We start from the raw sequence: 19801 nt of genomic DNA, 5'->3' as shown, positions 1-19801 counted from the left end.
CTCGTTTTTTTAACTCAGTTCCCTTGTAAAGGTCACTCTCTATCACTATGGCCGAACCAGCCTATTTGTAACGCGAACAGAAATACGCGCACAGCTTGCCCACGGGAGGCAAGCTGCCCCGCCCCGGCGCTCACCTGTGCGGTAGCCCGTGCTGTTGAGGTAGGCGGCGAAGGTGCGGCTCTCGTGCTGCGCCTGCCAGGACGGCGACGAGCAGTTCTCGTTGTTGGTGTAGGTGTTGTGGTTGTGGACGTACTTGCCGGTGAGCAGCGAGGACCGCGACGGGCAGCACATGGGAGTGGTCACGAAGGCGTTGACGAAGTGCGCGCCGCCCTGCTCCATGATGCGCCGCGTCTTGTTCATCACCTGCATGGAGCCTGCGAGGGCGCGGCGGGAGGTGAGGCGCGCGCCCCACTTGGGTGCCCCCCACTCGGACTCTACCCCCCCCCCCCCAGGGAACTGACTGGTAGTCTGGGAACAGGCTGAGTGGCTCTCAACAGGATATGGCACCCCATCCCCGGGGGGGCGGGGGATGCATTCTGGAAATCTCTCGGGGCACCTGGGGGCAGTGGCCAGCAAGGCGCCGTGGGATGGACCTGCGCCAGGAGGAAGCATCCTGGGTCCCCAGTCCCGCTGGGCGTTGATGGGGTTTATAAGTCACCTGAGCCTAGAATGGAACCCTGTTTGATATATAAACAGAAGATCTTTTTTGCAGGGTATTAATATACACTGATTTTTTTTTTGGAAGCACCCGCTAGATAAACCAAGGGAAGATTACACTTTCGTTTTCTTTGGAATCTTCCCAAGTATTGTTTGCTCTTACTGAAATCTGGTGACGCCAACCCCCTGGCTCACCTCTCTCTGAATACTTCTCAGCCAAAATGCTCTACATCAGCCATGAACCACGCTCTCCTCCTCTGTCCCCGAGGTGCTTCTGGCTCGGAACCCACTTCTCACCTCCCTCAGATCTAACCAATCGGTCGAGCCTCTTCTAGTTGCCCTCTGGGATCACTCCGGTTCTAATTCCCTGCAGCTCTTATTACACGTGCAGCGCGTGTTATTAGGGCTTAATTATACACCACCAGGCACAGTGCTTTCATTCATGCCTATTCTTGTTTCTTGAAGCTGTCAGCAGAGTAAGGCGTGCAGGAAGGAAACCGACGTGTGTGGAAACCCCACCGAGGGCAGGTGCTTTCACGCTCGCTGTGCCCCACGAGGAAAAAGACCCCGCCTTGCTCGGTGCTCAATCCTCAACGCCCCCGTGGTGTGTGACACACAGTAGGTGCTCAGTAAAGGTGTGAAGAGTGGATGTGTAATTGTACCCAACACTTACTAGTTGTAATGGAAACAGTGGAATTTCTCTTCCTTCTATGGCCACCTGCAGCTCTTTTCCTTTTCCCTGCAGTTCTCAGGGTCTGTAGGGTTGAATGCCGGCCCACCCTCTAAAGATATGTCCAGGTCCTAAGCCCTGAAATCAGTGAATGTGACCTAATTTGGACAAAGGGACTTTGTGGATACACTTAAGGATCTTGAGGAGAGATGGTTCTGGATTACCCAGGTGGGCCCTAACTCCAGGGATAAGTGTCCTTATTAAGAGACAGAAGGAAGAAGACAGACACAGAGGGAACGGCCAGGTAAAGATGGAGGCAGAGATCAGAGGGATGCATCTACAAGCCAAGGAATGTCTGGAGCCCCCAGAAGCCAAAAGAGCAGGGAAAGATTCTCCCCTAGAGCCTTTGGAGGAACCACAGCCCTGCTGGCACCCTCATTTTGAACTTCTGTCTCCAGAACTGTGAAAGAGCATATTTCTGTTGTTTTAAGCCACCCAGTTTGTGAAAATTTGTTAGGAAAGCAATACAGCATCTACCAGGCATCTGAGGTTCTTGTGGTGAGCTGCTCATTTCAATCACCAATAATCCCCTAGAGACCTGAAAACGACCAATCAGAATCCCTCAGCACTCTGTCCCTAAAGGCTAAGAATGAAAAGGAGATTTATATAACTTTATCCCATCTTTCTGCCAAATACAGAAGGAAACAGAGCTAGAGCTTTCCTGAGGCAAATATAGATCATATCTCTTCACCTCTTCACACTTAAAACCATCCAATAGCTTCCCACTGCGCTCACAAAAAACCCTACATTTCTTCCTGTGGCCTAAAAGACTCTTCAAGACCTGCCCTCCCCCATCAACCCACTTCCTGTGTTTCTCTGACCTCATCTCTTCCCTCCCCCTTGCTCAGTTGGCTACACTGGCCTCCTCACTGTTTCTCCAATGCTCCAAGCTCATCCCTGTCCCAGGACCTTTGCACTTGCTATTGCCTCTGCTGGGGCTCTTTCTGAGATTTTGGCTGGCTTGTCCCATTATTTGGCTAACTTAGAGGCTATCTCCTCAGCAAGGTCACCTCTTCCCCACCTGAAAGAGCCCCCACCCTGCTTACTTCCTATCTCACCAGTGTATGTTTCTTCTTAGCATTTATCTCCTTCTTAAATGGTGGTTTTTACTGGTCTGCTTGTTTATGATCTGCCTCTCCTCCTAGACTGAGAGTTCTAAGTGATCCAGGTGCTGCCTACCTCCCCACCCTAGGAACATGTCATTGGTGTTCTGTAAAAACTGAAGAAAACGAAGCAAAGCCTGCCCTTTCAAGCCCAGCACAGTGGTGGTTTTAAAAGGGGCACATTCCTGGAGCCAGGTGTGTTTCCTGAGCCTCTTGGCCAAGGTTGCCCCTGTTGGGTGGAGGAAAGGACAGGCTTTGTGTTTGAACAGGAATTGTCAGGCCCTGGGGACTGTGTGAATATCTGTATCAAGGTCACAGGCCCTCGTGAGAAGTCCCTGAGGGTCCCAGCTGTAACTGGTAGGCAAGGAAAGGCTTTCCACCAGGTGTGAAGTCTCCCTCTGGAGGGGAAGGAGGAGGTGGGCTTTTCGAGGCCTTCCTCAACCAGCTGGTGATAACTTGCTGGAACCTGATGGGGCGGTCTGGCCAAGCCCTGGGGCCTCACCAGCCTCAGGCCACTCCTGGGGACCTGGCCCCTTGGGATCCCAGGCAGCCTTCTGCTGGCCAATCAGTTCCTTCCATCTTGAATTTTAACCACAAACTGACATATTAAGCCTATGTCCTTGAGGCCCCAAGCTTGAATATGGGCCACATTCCTACCTCATGGCCTTTGCCTGAGCTGTGACCTCCGCCTGGGGTGCTCCCTCTAACTTCCTTCAGGTTATTGACCAAACTTCAGACATCTCAGAGAAACCTTCCCTGGCCCCATACTGAAACTGCTCCCCCCCAACTCCCTTCCCTGCCTCACTTCTCCCCACAGCAGTTACTGCCCTTGAGCCCCAAAGTCACTTCTAGTTCACTTGTTTGCATGCTGCCTGTCACTTCCACTAGAACAGCTCCACAGGGATTTAGGCCTACTTTGTTCACTGTCGTATTTCCGAGCCTAGAACAGGTGCAGCACATAGTGGGTGCTAAACAGATACCTGCTAAAATAATAAAAAATTATCTTACTCTTTGGGTTTCCATATAACTCAGGAGCTCAAGCTGGTTTGTGTCCATGGACGTGTGTGTGTGTGCGTGTGTGTGTTGTGCAGTGGAAACTGATCCTGTATTCTCTAGTTGGCCACACTCGCCAGCACTCCCTATAGTCTCACACCAACTTCACTCATCCACATTATCTGCCCGGTCCCTGAAGGCCTTGGTTTTGCAACTCCTAATGTAACTCAGCTGCTGAGACAGCTCCACTCTGTCCGTGGGGCAGAGGGCACTGTTATATGTCAACAGTCATCATCATTATTAATGTGGTGACTGTCACTGGCTGAATGTCGGTTGTGTACATTGTTTACACATGTACTGGTTTACTTAATCCTCTCAACAGCCCATTTACCAGAAGAAGGAACTGGGTTCGGGGAGTTAAATGATGGTGAAGGTGGCAGAGCTGGGGAAGCAGGAAGTGAGGACTCAGATCCAGGCTTGTTTGCTGGGAGAGGTGGGTGCTGGGTGTCATGTTAGGAAATGTTCAGTTTATATCACGTGGGAGGTGGTGACACTGTACCAAGGAAGCGCACAGAGGTTCCTCTGCACTCAGTCAACTCTTGGCTACAGCAAGGCTCAGAACAGTCTCTGGACTGTAGGTATATCCAGTCCCCCAGTCATCCCCGAGGGGACTTTAGCTGGCACAGCAGCAGTGAGAGCGGCACAGGGTCCCATCACCAACCACCAGGGACAGCAGCGGTGGGAGTGATTCCTGCTCGTTCCTGGTAAACTCCAGGAGAAAGTGTCCTTCACACCTGCGCACCTTCTGTCTGACAGGGAGGGAACTGGCCACCGCTGGGAGCTCGGGCGGGCGGCGGTGTTAGCTTTTATTTGCTCAAATGATTTACTTTCCTCCCATTTGGGGCAAGGGACGCACGCTTCTCTCTCTCAGGGTAGTGGGATCCTGTTTTCGTTTTGTTTTAAATCACAGCTGTTTAAAATAAGTAAATAACAGTACAGGTGGCACACAGATATGGTGAAGCAGTGGAAGGGTGAGGGCCGGCTGGCGTTTGGTAGCACTGGCTTGGTACAACCCAGTGCTGTCACTTCAAAGAAGTGTGAACAGACACTTCGGGTGCCACACCCAGAGCTGAGCTCCTGGTGTCACCCACCCCCTCGTGGCTCCTCCTGCATTGCCTTCCCTTTCCTCCAGTTACTTAAGCAATAATCTGGGCTACTCCTTCGTCCCCTCTTTCCGTTCTCACATCCACTCCATCAGCAAAGCCTGTTGTTCTTCAAAGTAGATCCGCAACCAGAGCCTGTGGCCTCCCCTCTTGGATGGCGCTCACCGTCTCTCCTCTGAATCAGGTCAACTGCCTCCTGACTGGACTCTGACCAGAGTGCCCCCTCTCCTCAGCACCCTCCATGGCTCCCACTCACTCGAGAATAAAGTCCCCGTGGTCGCCCACAGGCTCTGCGGGACCCTGCAGGCCGCTCCCCACCCATTCCGCAGCCAGGCTCACTCCCACCTCAGAGCCTTTGCCCATGTTTTTCCTCCTCCTTGAAACTCCTTGCCCTCAGCCCCGCCCCGGCCTGTGCCCTCTCACCCCCTTCTTGTCTCCACTCAAAAGCCGTCTTCTCAGTGAGGCCTTCCCTGCCCCACGGCCACAGTTTTACTCCCCCGCCCCGGAAACTTCACATCCACTTCCTTGTTTCACAATCTCAGCTCTGATGCACCATCTAACACACAATGTACTTTTACGTTTTTACGTATTTGTCTTGCTTGGCATCCCCCTGCAGCCCCAGATGTCAGCACCACGAGGGCCGCAGTTACTGACTGTGCCTCACAGCCCCAGCCTAGAACAGTGCCTGGCATACAGTAGATGCTCAATACGTATTTCTTGAAGAATGAATCCAGGGCAGTCCAGGCACAATCAGCCCTTTGCCTGCTCTTCACAAACAACGAAGACAAAGCAGGAAGAGCAGATGGGATGCCAGCCTCTCTAGGTCTCCAGAGGACGAAGCTGGCCGCCCACCCGACCTGTCAGACCCTCTGGAAAGCAGGGAGGCCGCCACCTGGTGAGTAATTCACCTGCCGTCAGCAGCCCCAAACGCTGCGCTGGCAAAAAGCAAACAGCCTGCAGGACTGTTTATTTTTAATGGGCTCAAAACCAGGGCCTCAAAGTGCTTATATCTCCACCCCACTCACTTCCGAGGAAGCAAGCCACTGGCGCTCTGGACCAGTAGCTCCCTGTGCGTGCTCGCTGTGCGCCCTCGCCCGGCCCAAATAAGGCGGCTGAAGGAGAGCTCGTCAATCCGCTCCGAGAGCACAACGTAACAGCGCCGTGAAGTGACAGTGGCATCTGTGCATAAGCAGCACTACACGTTAAGCCTCCCCTTGGGGACAGTAACCTGCTTTATTAAAACTGCCATAGCGACGAGGCTCTGCCAAGCCACATCTGGAACACGAGAACATCCGATGGAATCTCCTTGCCGAGCACAGCCCCATGCAGACGGGCGGCCCTGGCGGGAGGGAGGGAAAACCTGGAACACGGGGCCACACAGAAATCAAAGGCCAGTTTTCAATATTTTAAACAAAGCTGAGCCAGCCAACCCAAACTTATTTTGTCCAACATAAACCTGGGGACACGCAGACAAAAACAGACTTGGTTTCTTTCCGTGATCAAACCTTCCTACCTCGCTGGGCCAGGGGTGAAGTCACCCTGACACCTCTCTGTGAATCTAATGGGCCTGGGAAGCCCCACCCCTACCATGATGATGGCACTTAAATTTCAGTGCCCAAACCACTCGCCTGCCAGGAACATGGCATTTCCCCCATGACCCCCATTTGCCCACCCACGTTGTGATGGCTTTTTTTTGGGTCTCTCCATGCACCGCCTGCGCTATTATTTATTTGATATTTTGCTTTAAAGAGACTTTAAAAAATAAACTTGAATCTCAACCCAAGTGACTGTGAAATCCTGGATTTGAAGTGTTAACGATATATTTTTTGATGTATATCAGAATAAGTTCATAAGCAGTAAAATCAGTGTTATTTTGACCTGTTACCTGAGATGATCTCATGAATTACCTGGACATTTTAGGAGCTGCTGAGTTAATTTTCCCTTATAAAGGTCTGGGTCAGAGTAATCGCTACCTATGGGGATTTAGCAGGTGCTGGGGGCATTCAAGATTCGAAACATGACCCAGTTTTTGCCATTCCTGGGGCTTAGGTGGCTCAAATCCACTTCCTGCCCTGGAGGCCTGTGTCAGGTGGGAGCAGATGCACCCTGCAGCCCTCCCACATAAACTCCTATGGCACCCAACCTTGATGGCACAGGGGCACTGGTTTTGATGGGTAACTAAGGAGACGATGCCTTTTGATGTTTGTTTTCTTAAAATTATAGGTAAGTAATTAGAGTCTGGGATGTCAGGCCCTTCTTGGGGAAGTAGTGAGGGTGGGACACGGGGAAAAATAAAGCCTGTGTCTAAACACAACTGTCTCTCACCTGGACTGTTGCAGAATCCCAACTGAGAAAAAAATAGGTAAAGCCTTTAGTTCAATGCTTGGCATACAGGAAGCACCTAATGCACATTAGCTTTGAAAAATTTTCATTATCGTGGCTCCCAATTAAAGTCTAACACACAGCTCACAGACTGAGGGCCTCTGGACAGAATCTTGTCTGCACGTGTGTTTGGTTTTTAGGTCTGCTCGAAAAAGTGTTTTAAAAAAGTTTGAATTGCTAACTTTGTATTTTTAATCGGGAGATTTCACATTGATCTAGGTTTTAGGCTTTGCTTAAAAAATACAAAGATCTGGCCTTGAAGGGCCAACATGTGGGTTTAAGCAAAGCTGGCTTTAGAAGCGCCCCATCCGGTTCTCCTTGGCACCCACCATGCCCACTTCCCTCATTTGCAACACTTGCCTGGCCCCGTAGGCACTTAATTTGCAACCTTTAGCTGATTCTGTTCCAGCTGAAGGGACTAGCTAAGTAAACCTGCAAAGTAACACTTCCTGTGGCCCAGAGACCCAGAAAGAACAGGCTTGAAGAGGGAGGAGAGAGGCTGTGGGTCTGAGTCAAGGCTGGAACAGAACCTTGACCTGGACAGGTGGGGTAGGGTGGAGGTCCCTGAGCTCAGGCCACAGGTGAGAAAGCACCTGTGTCCCGCACTGTCCTCCAGCCACTGTGTCCACCCACCAAGCTGGAATTCATGTGGCAGCCCTCATCTGGTCCTCAAGTGCCCCTGGAATGCCCACAATGTGACTGGATCAGGTTGTGAGCTCCCTGCCCATGGGATTCCTCTTTAACAGCCATCAGACCCCAACAGAACAGCTCTGTCCCTAGCAGGAGGGTGAGAGAAAGGCCCAGGGGACAAACAGCAGCAAGCCAAGGCCACATCTGAGCAAAAGGACTCCATAGTTTCCCTAGCTCTGGACTGGAGCCTGCTCACTGTTGTCTGTTGGCAACAATTCAGAATAATGACACTGGATTCCTGGGACCTACTTCTCAAATGCGATTTCCTCACAATGGTGGCAAAAGGGATACCATTCCTGATTCTTGGACGTTACAAAATAAAGTCAAATGTAATTTCTGTATTTAGCTATGAAAAGCTAAGGCTCAAAATTGGTTCTTAAATCCAAATGAATTAAGCAGATGTCGAAGAGGCAGTATTGGAATTTCATTAATGAACATTGGGCTGTCAGAGAGCTCATGAAGTTAATTTTTTTCTCCTCTGCCTTCTGCTGGCTCTGGTTGCAGAAGCTTCAGGGAGAAAATTCTAATAAAGTCATTCTCCATGGAGGGGAGGTGGCAGAGGGACCCTAGGAGAGGGCAGGTCACCCTCATAATCAATGGCATTCAGCAATCATTGGTCATTTCCTCCCTGAGAAGCTCCACCCAGAAATGTTCTTTTCACTTGTAATTATATGCACTTCCATTTGCAGAGGCTATTTATTCAACCATGAGGGCTCTCCAGTGTGCTTTCCCATTTTTCAGGGTGGGCTACACAGAGCCAGTCACCTAGCCCCTTCTCCTGGTGGGTGATGTTGGCAAAGCAGCTTGAGTGTGTCGTAAGCTTGAAAACCCGTCCGTCCTCCCCCAGTCTCCCATCTCTGTAAATGGCACCACCATCTGCCCAGCAGCTCAGCCAAAACCCTGGGAGTCATCCTCGATTCTCCGCCCTCCTCCCACTTGCAATCCATCAGCAAGTTCTGCCCGCCAGACCTTCAAAAGAGAACCTGCTTCCTCCACCCCTCTCCCTCTGGGAGCCCACAGCATCTCCCACCGGGACAACTGGTCTCCCCCATTCCACTCTTGTCTCTGGGCCACCCCCTTTCCACCCGCAGCCAGATGGGCCCCTGAAAACATGAATCGTGTGCACCTGACCTGCTCAGAAAAGTTCAGCGACTTTCTATTGGCCTCGTGCCATCTCCCTTTGCCCTCGCCCCCAGCATGCTGCTGCTCGCTCCCCAGGTCCTGCTGGCTGTCCTTCCTGCCACGCATCTCCCGCCCTTTTCCTTCTGCCTGAGATGCTCCTCCCCAGTTTCCATGTGAACGACGACTCCTCACAGTGCAGGCAGAGCCCGTTGTGTGACATGGCCCCTGCTAGGGGCACTGCCCCTCACCGGGCCCCTTGCTCTTGATCTCTGCTGTGGCCAAGACCCTGGGCTGCCCACCAATATCTGTTTTCCCTTCTCAACAAGTCCTGATTTTAATCTTCAATCACTTAGCTAGGAAACTAGGTTTCTCAGCCTCTCTTGTAGCTACATGTGGAAGTGGTCCTCCCTGGCCTTCCAGATCCTCCCTCTGCCCAGCTGTCCAGCCCAGGGAGCTGGCCTGGATGAACTGCACCCACAAGTGACTTTACTCTCTGGGTGTGGGCTAGGTATGGCCAATGGGGGGCTTGGTAGATCAGCGAGAGGTGAACTGAGGTTGCGTACAGATCCCTCCATCTCCCTGTGGTGTCAACAGAGGGTGACAGCTCCTGTTGGGTGGCTCTTTATGTCTCCAGTTTCCAGTAACCATTCACTCATCTCATCCCCTTAGTCTTGGGTGGGGATGACCCCACTGCTACCTAACCAACCTTGGGTGCTGCACTCTCAATGGTGGTTTCCACACACTTGCTTGCACCTTAGCGAAAACTAGTGAAACCCTCCTTGAATAGCCCAAGTTTCTTGTGTGCCCCACATTTCTGGCTGAGACTGTGTGGCTAAGTAAATCAGCTCTGTCCATGTTGTATGTGATGTCTGGGATGAGGTCCTTAAAAGGAGCTGACTCAACTTGAAGGTCCATGCTTTTGCCCTTCTGGTTTTTCCTTCTTCCTGCCTGGAATGTGGCTGTGATAGATGGAGCTCAAGCAGCCATTCTGAATCACAAGGAGACCTCGATGTTGGAAGCCATGCAATAAACACGGTAGAACAGAAAGGGGGAGGAGGAGCTGGGGTCCCTGATAACCTTGAAGCCACTGTGCCAGCCCTGAATTGCCAACTTCCAGATATTTTTATGTGAGTGAGAAGCAAAATTCTATCTTGTTTAAGCCACTGCTATTTTATATTTTCTTTTACATGCAGCTGAACTTAATCCCGATATACTTAGCTTCTAGAATTTGAGTGATTTCCCAAGTGTTGCTGAATTGAAAAAAGTGTCTTGTAGGAATGTGCTTGGCAAGTTGAACACCAGGGTGGGACCAAATGAGCCTCTTCTTCCCGAGATAACCTGCATCGACATGTTTTTCTGACTCTAATGAGCAGCGGCAGGAATGTCAGGAGCTGATATCTGAGAGAGGCTGAGTTGGAAGTTACCACCGATCTGGTGTCCGGAATCTGGGCACACTCTCCTGGGCATCCAGCCACTTGGCCCCTGCAAAGTACCCAACCTTGCAATTTAGAATTGATTTCTGGCTATCAGTCTGCAGCTCAGGGTGTGGTTTCCTTGTGTTCACAGATGGAAATGAAAAACAAGTGCCTGGCCAGAAACCCTCCCAGGCCTTTCTCTCGAAAGCCAGTCTCTCCTACAAGCAGCCCTTCTGGCTGGGGGCCTGCAAATTTTTAGGATCACAGACCTCTCTGAGAATCTACTGAGCATCTCGGACCCCGTAAAGCCCAAACAGGCAAACAATCTGCATGCAATCCCCACTCTCCCCTGCTCCAGGCCTATCCAGGCCTGGGACTCTCTCCTGAACTTCTGACTCTGAAGGCTGGCTGCCTTGGATGGCTCCTCTTGGCAGTTCACAGGCATCTGCAATTTATCAGGTCCCCACCACAGCTTTTCCCATTTCCATAAACAGAAAATCCCTCCTTGCGGTGTCTGGATCAAAATCTTGGGAGTTATTCTTGACTCTTCTCCCACTCCACATCAGCCTCATCAGCCTATCTTATCAGCTCCACCCTCTATGTGCAGCACCTGACTCCTTTCCCCACTCTGGTCTGAGCCTCCATCATCTCTCCTGCCTGGACCATTGCAGTAGACTCCTCACTTCCTCCTGTCTTCATGCTCACACTGCTCTACCACTCAGGTCTCTTGGCTGCTCTGTGAACCTGCTTCTGCCTCAGGGCCTTCACGTCCACTGTTCCCTCTGCTGGAATGCTCTTCCCCATGGGAATTCCCCTGACTTGGCTCCCTTACTTTCTTTGCCTTCTCCGTGAGGCTGCCCTACATAAAATCACAACTCTCCCTTTCCCCTCCCCTCTCTCCTTGCTGGCTTCCCTTCCTTTCTTTCTTCTTTGCACCATTTTTCACTATCTTATGCACCACATACTTTAAATATATTTTTTGTTAACTCTTGCCATAGAACATAAGCTCCATAAGACCAGAGATTTTGCCTATTTTGTTTGTTGCCGGATTGTAGGTGCACAATAAACACCTGTGAAGGAACGAACCCAGTCCACCCTCTGAGCACCTCGCTTCAGAGAGAGCCTGTTAAGGGTGCTGTGGGCATCTCCCGGACTTGACTGCTCACCAGTCGTTCTGCCTCCTGTGGTACCAGCTCCTGACTTCTCCCTTAGGGAGTCACCCCTACTCCCCTGCTAGTCCTCATGCCAGCCTTGTGGGAGGCAGCATCTTGCTGAAATGTCAAAACACTGCTGTGCTCATTGTACTGGGTTTGGCACTGACCTTTTCCTGAAGGCAATGGATACTGGGTTTTCATTTACAATCATAATTTAGAGCTTCCTTTTAAAAGAATATTTAAGTCTCAAGAAGTAAGTCCAGTTAAAGAAAATTTCAAATAATAGAACAGATGGCCCTGGGATGCGGCAAATACGCCCTCGCCCCAGGCGGGGCCGACGTCTAACTCACCTCGGCGTCTCAGAGCCTGCCCGCGCCCCCGAGCTCACCAAAGGACTGTCTGGATCGAGTGAAAGCAGTTCAGCTTGGCACAGTCTCCCGGCGCACGGGCTCTCTCACCAAAGGACGCATGCGAACAAGACCCTGGCTTCCATGTGCTGCTTCCTCTCCCGCCTACTGGTGAAGCAGCCCAGCGAGGACCCTGCTGGTCTCTGAAGGTCACCCAACCCAGGGACTTTCCCAATGGCTTTGAAAATGTATTGATAATTGAGGCCACTTATTGACTGATAGGCCCTGGGACCAGTTCCCTTGGGCATTTGACGCTTCTGAGCGACAACGCAGGGAGGTGTGTCAAACGCATGCAGGGAAAGGAAAAATGGATAGGCCCCCCCCCCCCCCCCGCCTTGCAATTAGGGAACAGGACATGGAGCCCCTGTTCTGTGCTGTGCCCGCACCAGTTCCCTCAACCAGACCCTAATTAGGACGGATGACTATTTTCCACCCTGGGACTGGAAGAAAGCCTGGAATTATCTTAGTTTTGAAGTCTCCAGCCCCAAGAACCATCGGAACTGCCGCACGGATGAGCAGAAAATAGCAGATGATAAATTTTTTAGGACCACCCTCTGCGTGCCAGTTGTCGCAGACTGTGAGATAATGGGCTGGCCTTTTTGGGAACATGCATTATTGATCTGGGTCTGTCTAGCGGTTTATAAAAAGCCCCTACCCCCCAACCACCTTCCTATCCCTCACCTCCTGGAAGAAGACAGCCTCCTTCAAAAGCCAGTTCTGCCACTGGAGGGGCTGGCTCGTTAGTGGAAGGGAAGACAAGCAGGCACCGATCTACGCACATTAGTGCCAGGGGTGGGAGCTGACAGATGCCACAGAACACCAGGGCCCTAAACCTACCACGCACCGTATCCGCTTTCTGAAATTTACCTTTCAGAAACACTTATCTTTGGGTGTGCAAAGATGTGTGTATAAGACATTGTTGGCAATGGCATTTGTACCTGTGAAAACTAACAAACACACTAACAATCTAGAAATAATAGCCATTCCAGGAGACTGGTTAAGCAGCACAGTGGTTAAGGCCATGGGCTCTGGGTTCAAATCCTGTTTAGCCATGTTCTAGCTGTGTGACCTGGGTAAGTAACTTCATTTCTCTGTGCCTCAGTCTCTCTATCTATAAAATAAAGAGAATGTATTTTAAGTAAGCCATGGTTCCCTTTGCTTTCCTCTCTCCATGTCCTCAGTACACCCACAGTTCCTTTCCCAATATCTGCGTATTCTATTGGTTTTGAGAGTCACAGGGGCAAACTTACAATCAGATTCTGACACGAGGCTTAGTTAGATCACGTTGCTGCAGCCAAAATGGGTTGTTCCTACAAATGGGTATTCAGTCACTCACCCTGGTTCAGGCCAAAAATTCAGGAGTCATCTCGAGGTCCTCTTCCTTACCCCCCACCTCTTACCCACTCATCATCGTCTCACCCCTTCTACTGCTCGGTTCCAGTCCCAGCTTCCATCACCACCTGCCCAGTTACTGCACTGGCCTCCGAATGGCTGTCCCTGTCTCTGCTCGTGTTCTCTGCAATCTAATTTCAACATAACAGAGGGATTCCGCAGGAACCTAAGGTAGGTCACGACCCCCCGCCCCCCGCCCCCTTGCTTAAGGTCCCAATCCATGTCTCTTTCAGTAAGAGTAAAACCCAAAATCCTCACCATGACCACAGGCCCCCCACGACCTGGTCCCAGTCAACTCCTGGCCTCGTGTCTCTCCATTTATCCCCCGGCTAACTCCACTGCCGCTCACAGCCATTTTTCCGGCCTCTACCCACCAAGCTCGTTTCTAACTCGGTATCTTTGCCTTTTCTGTTCTACCTGGAACAGCCCTTTCCCAGTCCTGACGCTCCCAGGACAGTGCACAGCACAGAGCAGATGCTTAATAGATACCTGGTGAGTGCACGAATGAACGTCCGGGGTGCCTTGAATTCCCAGGCATAACCAGATCAAAATAGCTCGAGGGGCCCCATGAGGCAAGACCAAGGTGCTCTGACGTCCACGTGCTCTCTGCAAAATTCTGCCAGAAACAACACCCACTTCCCTATGGCCACAGTCTGTAGATGCCCCACAGTTATCAAATGCAACTCATGATAAATGGTGCCGGGGAGATAGGGATCATGTGTGTCAATCTGTCAATAAGAGCTCTGGGCTCTGATTACTTCCTGGCTGCATATTCTCTTTGCACTGATAAGCTCCTTGAGAAAAATCTATACTTGTGATCATTAATATAAATCATTACAAGGAGTGACTTGGGTTTATATAAATCACCCTTTCTTGGCAGTTAGAAGACTGATTCATGTTTTTAATAATGGATCCGAAAAGGGTGTAGATTTGCAGTTGGATCTTCAACACAATCTTACATTTGGCTGCAAAGGCTTACCCATTAACCCTCTAAATTTGATTGCCACTGGTGATATTCGGTTGTCCTTTGAGAGTGGGCAGAGGCTAAAAGGCAACCCCTCACTTGGCGACTACAATTGTTTCTTACCACAACCCAAGAGAGCCTCCAAGATCTGGCTGCATCCTCTCCCCAGTTTCATTTCCTACACCCCTCTCCCAGGTTTCAGCCACTTCCTTCTCCTAAGTCTTGCCTCAGGGCCTTTGCACATGCTATTCCCTCTGCTTAGAAGGCTTCCCCCAGATATTTACAATAAAGAGTAGTATTGATGATAAGGGAAATCTAATTTATAGGCGAAGGAAAGTGTGCAAGGCTCGTGTGCTGTCCAGAACGTCCCCACAAGCCACAAATGGCTACTGGGCACCTGAAAGGTGACTAGTCCTAATTGAGATGTGTCCTAAGCATAAAATACATGCCAGATTTTGAAAACAATATAAAAAACGTAAAATGTCTCATTAATGATTTTTTATATTGATTACATGTTGAGATGATAATAACTTGGATAGAGTAGGCTAAACAGAATGTTATTAAAATTAATTTCACCAGTTGTTGTTTTTTACTTTCTAAAAAATGTAGCAATTAGAAAATTTTACATTACTTATGTCATTTGCATTTGTGGAGGGCATATAATTCTATAGGGCAGCGCTGGTTTAGGGTTTAATGTGGAGAAATGGAACCCACAAAATCAGTAAATTCAATAGTGAGAAGACACAAGGTAAGGAGAAAGAAGGCTTCTATTTGGGAGAGCCTCTGAGATGAGCTGGAAATATAAATGGAGTTTGAGCCAGGGGAACAGAAGGTCCAAGTGAGACTTTCTGGAGGCCTCACTCTTGGTGGCCTCATTTATAGGGTATCCTTCTCATACAAATGAAGCCACCCAGAGCTTGGGTGGAGGAGTCTATGGTCTTGCTTAGGAGGGCAGGGAGGAGTCCGGATGGTTTATACAGTGAACAAAGGATGTGGCCCAGGGTGGCTTGAGTGGGGAATAAAGGGAAGGTGCAGAGGCCTTGAGCTGCAGAAGCCCTTGGACACAGCAGCTGGGAGTTCTTGCCGTGCCTGCCACCAGTGTAAATGATCTAAACCTAGGCAAGGGCCCCTGTCCTCACCTGCGCTACCTGGAGCCCACAGTGCTGCGTGGGGAGGAAGCTCAAGATCAGAGCCGGCCAAGCTCATCCTCCTGAGGCATCATCTTCCTGAACTGGGTCAGGTCACTGCCAACAGGGACGGCTTCCTGCCCCTGGATGCCACCCAGGAAAGCTGAGCCCACCCACAGCTGTGGAGATGGGTGGAGCAGGGGTCCACACATATATGTGTGTGTTCGTATGCACGGGAGGGCCGGTTCCTTCTTTTGTTCAGTGTCAGCTCAAACATTCCCTCCTCGGAGAGCCCCTCCCTGATTACCAATCCAAAGCAGCTCCAACCACCAGCCCATCCAGCACAGCGCCCTCATCAGTTTCACAGGAGCATTTCTCCTTCTTGAAATTATTTTACGTGTAAACTTGTAGTTGTCCTGAGGATCTGTGTCCCTCACTCTATGAGAGCAGGCACTGTGCCTTTCTTACTCATTACTGAAGTTCCAGGTCCTAGAATAATGCCTGGCACATGGCAGATACTCAACAGAAATCAGGTGAAAATACGAATTGGTCTTAACATGCCTTCTTCATAAGACTTTGGAGAAATCCAAGAAGGGTTTTGCAGAAGGATAAAGCTGGAGACCCCTAACCTTGAGGACCTAGCTGCGAATCCACAGATGTGGGGCAACCCCTGTGACTTGGTTAAATCCACTAGAAGTGAATTCTACAGGTTGACATGAGCATCTTGCATCAGGAGCCTTGGCCCCAGCAGATGGCCCTGGTGACCCCGGGGAGATGCCACCTGCTGACCAGGGTGCTTACCGAGCTCGACGTCCTGGTCGTCCGTGAGCACCAGGATGATGTTGGGGCGGATGTTTCTGCGGTCCCTCTGAAACCTGCCTTTCAGGCGGTGGTGCGACAGGAAGGCGGAGCTCTCGCCCAGCAGAGGGAGAACAGATGCGGAGAGCAAGCACAGCAGGAGGCCGGGGCGGGCCATTTTCTGTTTCTGCTGATCCGTGGCTTCTTGCAGGAGGCAGGAGTCTGCAGTTGCGTCTGGTGGGCTCGTTTCTTTGCCCTGTTCCCTCTCTGCTCACGGATCTAAAGTAGCAGAGAAAGAATCGTGTCAATCTTTACGTACCAGCTGCTCAGACTTGCATAGTGACACGAACGGTGGCCTCTGACGTGGACGACGGCAGTTTATCTGATCGGGGGCGGCTCTAGCAGAACAAACATCTAACTCGGAGCAAGTGACCAAAAAAGTATTTGCAATTCGCTCAGGTGATAGGCTGGTAGGGAAGACTTCAGTGACCACTTCTGCAGCCAGAATTGTCCCCTGGACCAGCACATGTCTGGATGTGTTGGTGGCAGCTCAAGTCCCAAATCAGATGATCAGCCTGCCACTGAACCATGCAACCACTTCCATGGACAAATCAGCCCCCCAAGAAAGGAAAAGAAGCAGCCTGCTTTGGGGGGATAGATATTTCTGGCCATCTCTTCTCAGCGGGCACTGCAGAAGATGCAGGGGGGAGGGGCTGCAGCCCGGCACCCAGGCAGCATGTGGCTCAGGGAGGGGTCTGGACTCCAGGGCGGCAATGGCGTCCATCACCTTTGGGCTGGACGACTCCCCATGTTTCAGTCTCAACTCCATCACTCACCAGCTCGGTTTCCCCATCAGTAAGCCAGTGGGGAACATGGGGAGACATGGCTGTTACAAGAACCCAACCCCGTCGGGATGTGTGTAAAGGCTCCCAGAGCTGGGCAAGTTATTCATACTAGTTTTAAGTTGTAGAATAAACAAAATGACAGAACTGCACATTCCACTGTGACCTCAGCCACCCCCCATCCCACCACACCCCAGATCAGATCACATGCAAAGGTCAGGGAGAGGAGGTGGGAGGGCGCAGACTGGCTCAGGCAGTCTCTGCTCTCCCCCTGCTCTTTGGTCTCTGCGGTCAGTTTTCTACTTCTTGAGGAAATGAGCCTTCAAGTCTTGTTCAGATATAGACTTTTGGACTCATTTATTTAAGGAGGGAGAGGGAGAGGGAGAGAGAGCAAAAAGACTTGCTGAGAGGAAACCAAACTCAGAGTCAGGCTGAGTCACCATCCTTGTGACCTGGAAGGACCACGGGGAACCGCACCCCAAAGTCAAGGCACAGGGAACTCGGCGAGGGCCCCAGTTTTTGCAGAGTGGAGTGTGTTGCCTTCATCATCTCTCCTAGGGATTGCAAAAGCCTCTTAAGGGGTCTCCCCTGCCTCCACCCCGCCTCCTTTCCATTAACCCCAGGGCAGGGTGTGAATTTCTGAAAATTCAAATCAGATCATATCACTCACTGAGGGAGGCGCTCACAGCACAAAATTGAAGGGACACTCACTCCAGGTTGTACAAGTTCAAGGCGCTTATCTCACCTTAGTCCCAGTCCTGTCACTTACCTGCTCAGACTCTCCCCTGGCTTCTCATGGCTCAGGCACTATAACGCAAACTCCCTACCAGGGTCACCAGGGCTCATGTGATCCAGCCCCTGCCCCCCTCTCCCCCTTCTCAACTGCTCACCAGTCCCACTGGCTCCTTTCTGTTGCTTGGACAAGTCAGGCTTGTTCCTGCCCCAGGGCCTTTGCACTTGCTCTTCCTTAAACCTGGAAGAGTCTTTCTCCAGATTTTGTATGATGTGCTCATTCACCTCTGATGAGTCTTGGCACAAATGTCACCTTCTCGGAGAGGCTGCCCTGACTGCCTACTGAAGGTGGTGTCTCCACCAGAGGCACTCTCTGTATTGCATAACCTTTTTTTATTTCCCTCATAATCCCTACTACAACCTACAATTGTCTTATTTATTGCCCAGTTCTCCCCACTGAAGGGTCAGCTCCACAAGGGCAGGAAGTGGGCCCGTGTTAATCACAGCTTGGTCCCCGGCACCTAGGACCATGCTTGTCACATAGCACGCCAAATACATATTCAGATAAATAAAGAAGCAGAGGTTTGGTTAAGGTCCTCTGAGCTCTGCAGAGTCAGGGATGCTGGGCTCGGCAGGGCTGCATGATAACCTGGGTCCAGAGGCTCAGAGATCTCTGTCAGCGACGCCCTCCCCATCACCCTTCCTGAGTCACCAGGAGGAACTGGCTACTCTGAGTTCTCTGGGCATGATGTGGTTGAAAAGACCCCAGGAAGGGTCCAGGGGAGGGCTGATCGTTGTGTCCCCTGATCCATTCTCCATCCTGCTGGGTGCCCCAGGAAGCAGAGCTCTGCAGACTGCATCTCTGGCTACCTGCTGGCTCCACCAGTGGAAACCCTGCTGGGAGGCTGAAGGGGGGAGGAGGTGGGCAATCAGCCTACTCACTCTCCCTGCTCCCTCTCCAGCACTCGGTGGCCCCCAGTCCCTTTGTCTCTCTAGTCTGGCCACAGCTGCAGTCAGGGCCTCTCCCAGCTCCAGCTTTCCCCCAGCTCTAGGTGTCTGTCCCTCCTCTTGGCCCTCTGAGCCTGGGGTAGTCATGGCTCCCCTCCCTTGCTAGTGCCTGGGAGCTGTACCATTCCTTGTCTGCTCCCTTATCCCCAACCCACCTCTGAAAACAGTGCCTTCAACTCCCTCTCTCTAGGGGAGCCGGGTAGGCTCCACACAGGGGCCCCCTCCCCAGGGGCCTCTGACAGGACATCACTTTATCAGGGCAGCTGACTGAGAACCGTGAGTTCCATGGGTCTGGAGGGCAAGCACTGACTTCCATCTTCAACCCCAGAGTGTGCTGAAACACATCTCTCAGCCAGAGCCCCCGTATCCACTGTGTACTGAGCACCTGCTTTGTGCCATGTTGGGTGCCAGTTAAGACACGGAGTTACTTGCTGGGTGACCCTGGGCAAGCAACTTAAAAACACTTCTGTGCCTCAGTTTCCTCATCTATAAAATGGGTGTAAGGGGTTAAGGAGTTAACACGGAGTGTTGAGACTAGTTGTGCCTGGCACATGGTATTAACGGGAACACATCACTGACAGTGTGAGCTCTTATTGGATTATTATTATTAATGCAGCTGGGTCATGCGTCAGGCACTCTGTTCGCAGCATCTCAGTCAATCCCCACACCCACTGTCTCACACAGGTACATACTATCCCCATTTTACAGCTGAGAACAACTGAGCTTAATCACTGTCCCATGATCACCCAGAGAGAAAATGGCAGAGACAGGGTTTGGCTCTGCTCTCCCTGCTCAGCCTGGGCCTCTCACCACTAATCTCACATATCCCAGCTTCTCCCACTCAAGTGCCACAGCCCCGATTTCTGCCCTTTCTGCACAACCCTTCCATTATTTCCTTCACATGCTTCTTTAAATGACCTCTTTTGAAAATAAAAATACAAATACATGTTTCTGGAAAAGGAAACTTTGTATTCAAGGAAAAAACAGAAAATCAGCAAACTTTCCTTGTAAAACTAACCACAAAAAGTCAAAGAAAACAGATACAGTGTTATTGGGTCGAACAGCATCTAGTTCATGTTGAAGGCTCCAAGGCCAGCCCTGTTGCTCCCCTATTCTTGAACT

General features: G+C 51.0%; 1 protein-coding gene across 3 annotated transcripts in view; it reads right to left on the bottom strand.

Moving 5' to 3' along the window:
* Positions 1 to 19801, bottom strand: part of SULF2 (sulfatase 2) — a 90552-nt gene that overhangs the window by 51431 nt on the left and 19320 nt on the right. For all 3 annotated transcript variants that reach the window (XM_087818699.1, XM_087818698.1, XM_087818700.1), the window contains exons 2-3: positions 16101 to 16376; positions 135 to 374 (exon numbers count right to left, since the gene is read on the bottom strand). In XM_087818699.1, the coding sequence (XP_087674825.1) occupies positions 135 to 374; positions 16101 to 16275 (415 nt within the window). In that variant the 5' untranslated portion in view covers positions 16276 to 16376. The remainder of the gene's footprint in view (positions 1 to 134; positions 375 to 16100; positions 16377 to 19801) is intronic.

This window comes from Miniopterus natalensis, chromosome 7, assembly GCF_054644295.1.
Source record: "Miniopterus natalensis isolate mMinNat1 chromosome 7, mMinNat1.hap1, whole genome shotgun sequence".
NCBI lineage: Eukaryota > Metazoa > Chordata > Mammalia > Chiroptera > Miniopteridae > Miniopterus > Miniopterus natalensis.
The sequence above is the reverse complement of the archived record's forward strand: the minus strand, read 5'-3'. Positions and strand labels throughout refer to the sequence as shown.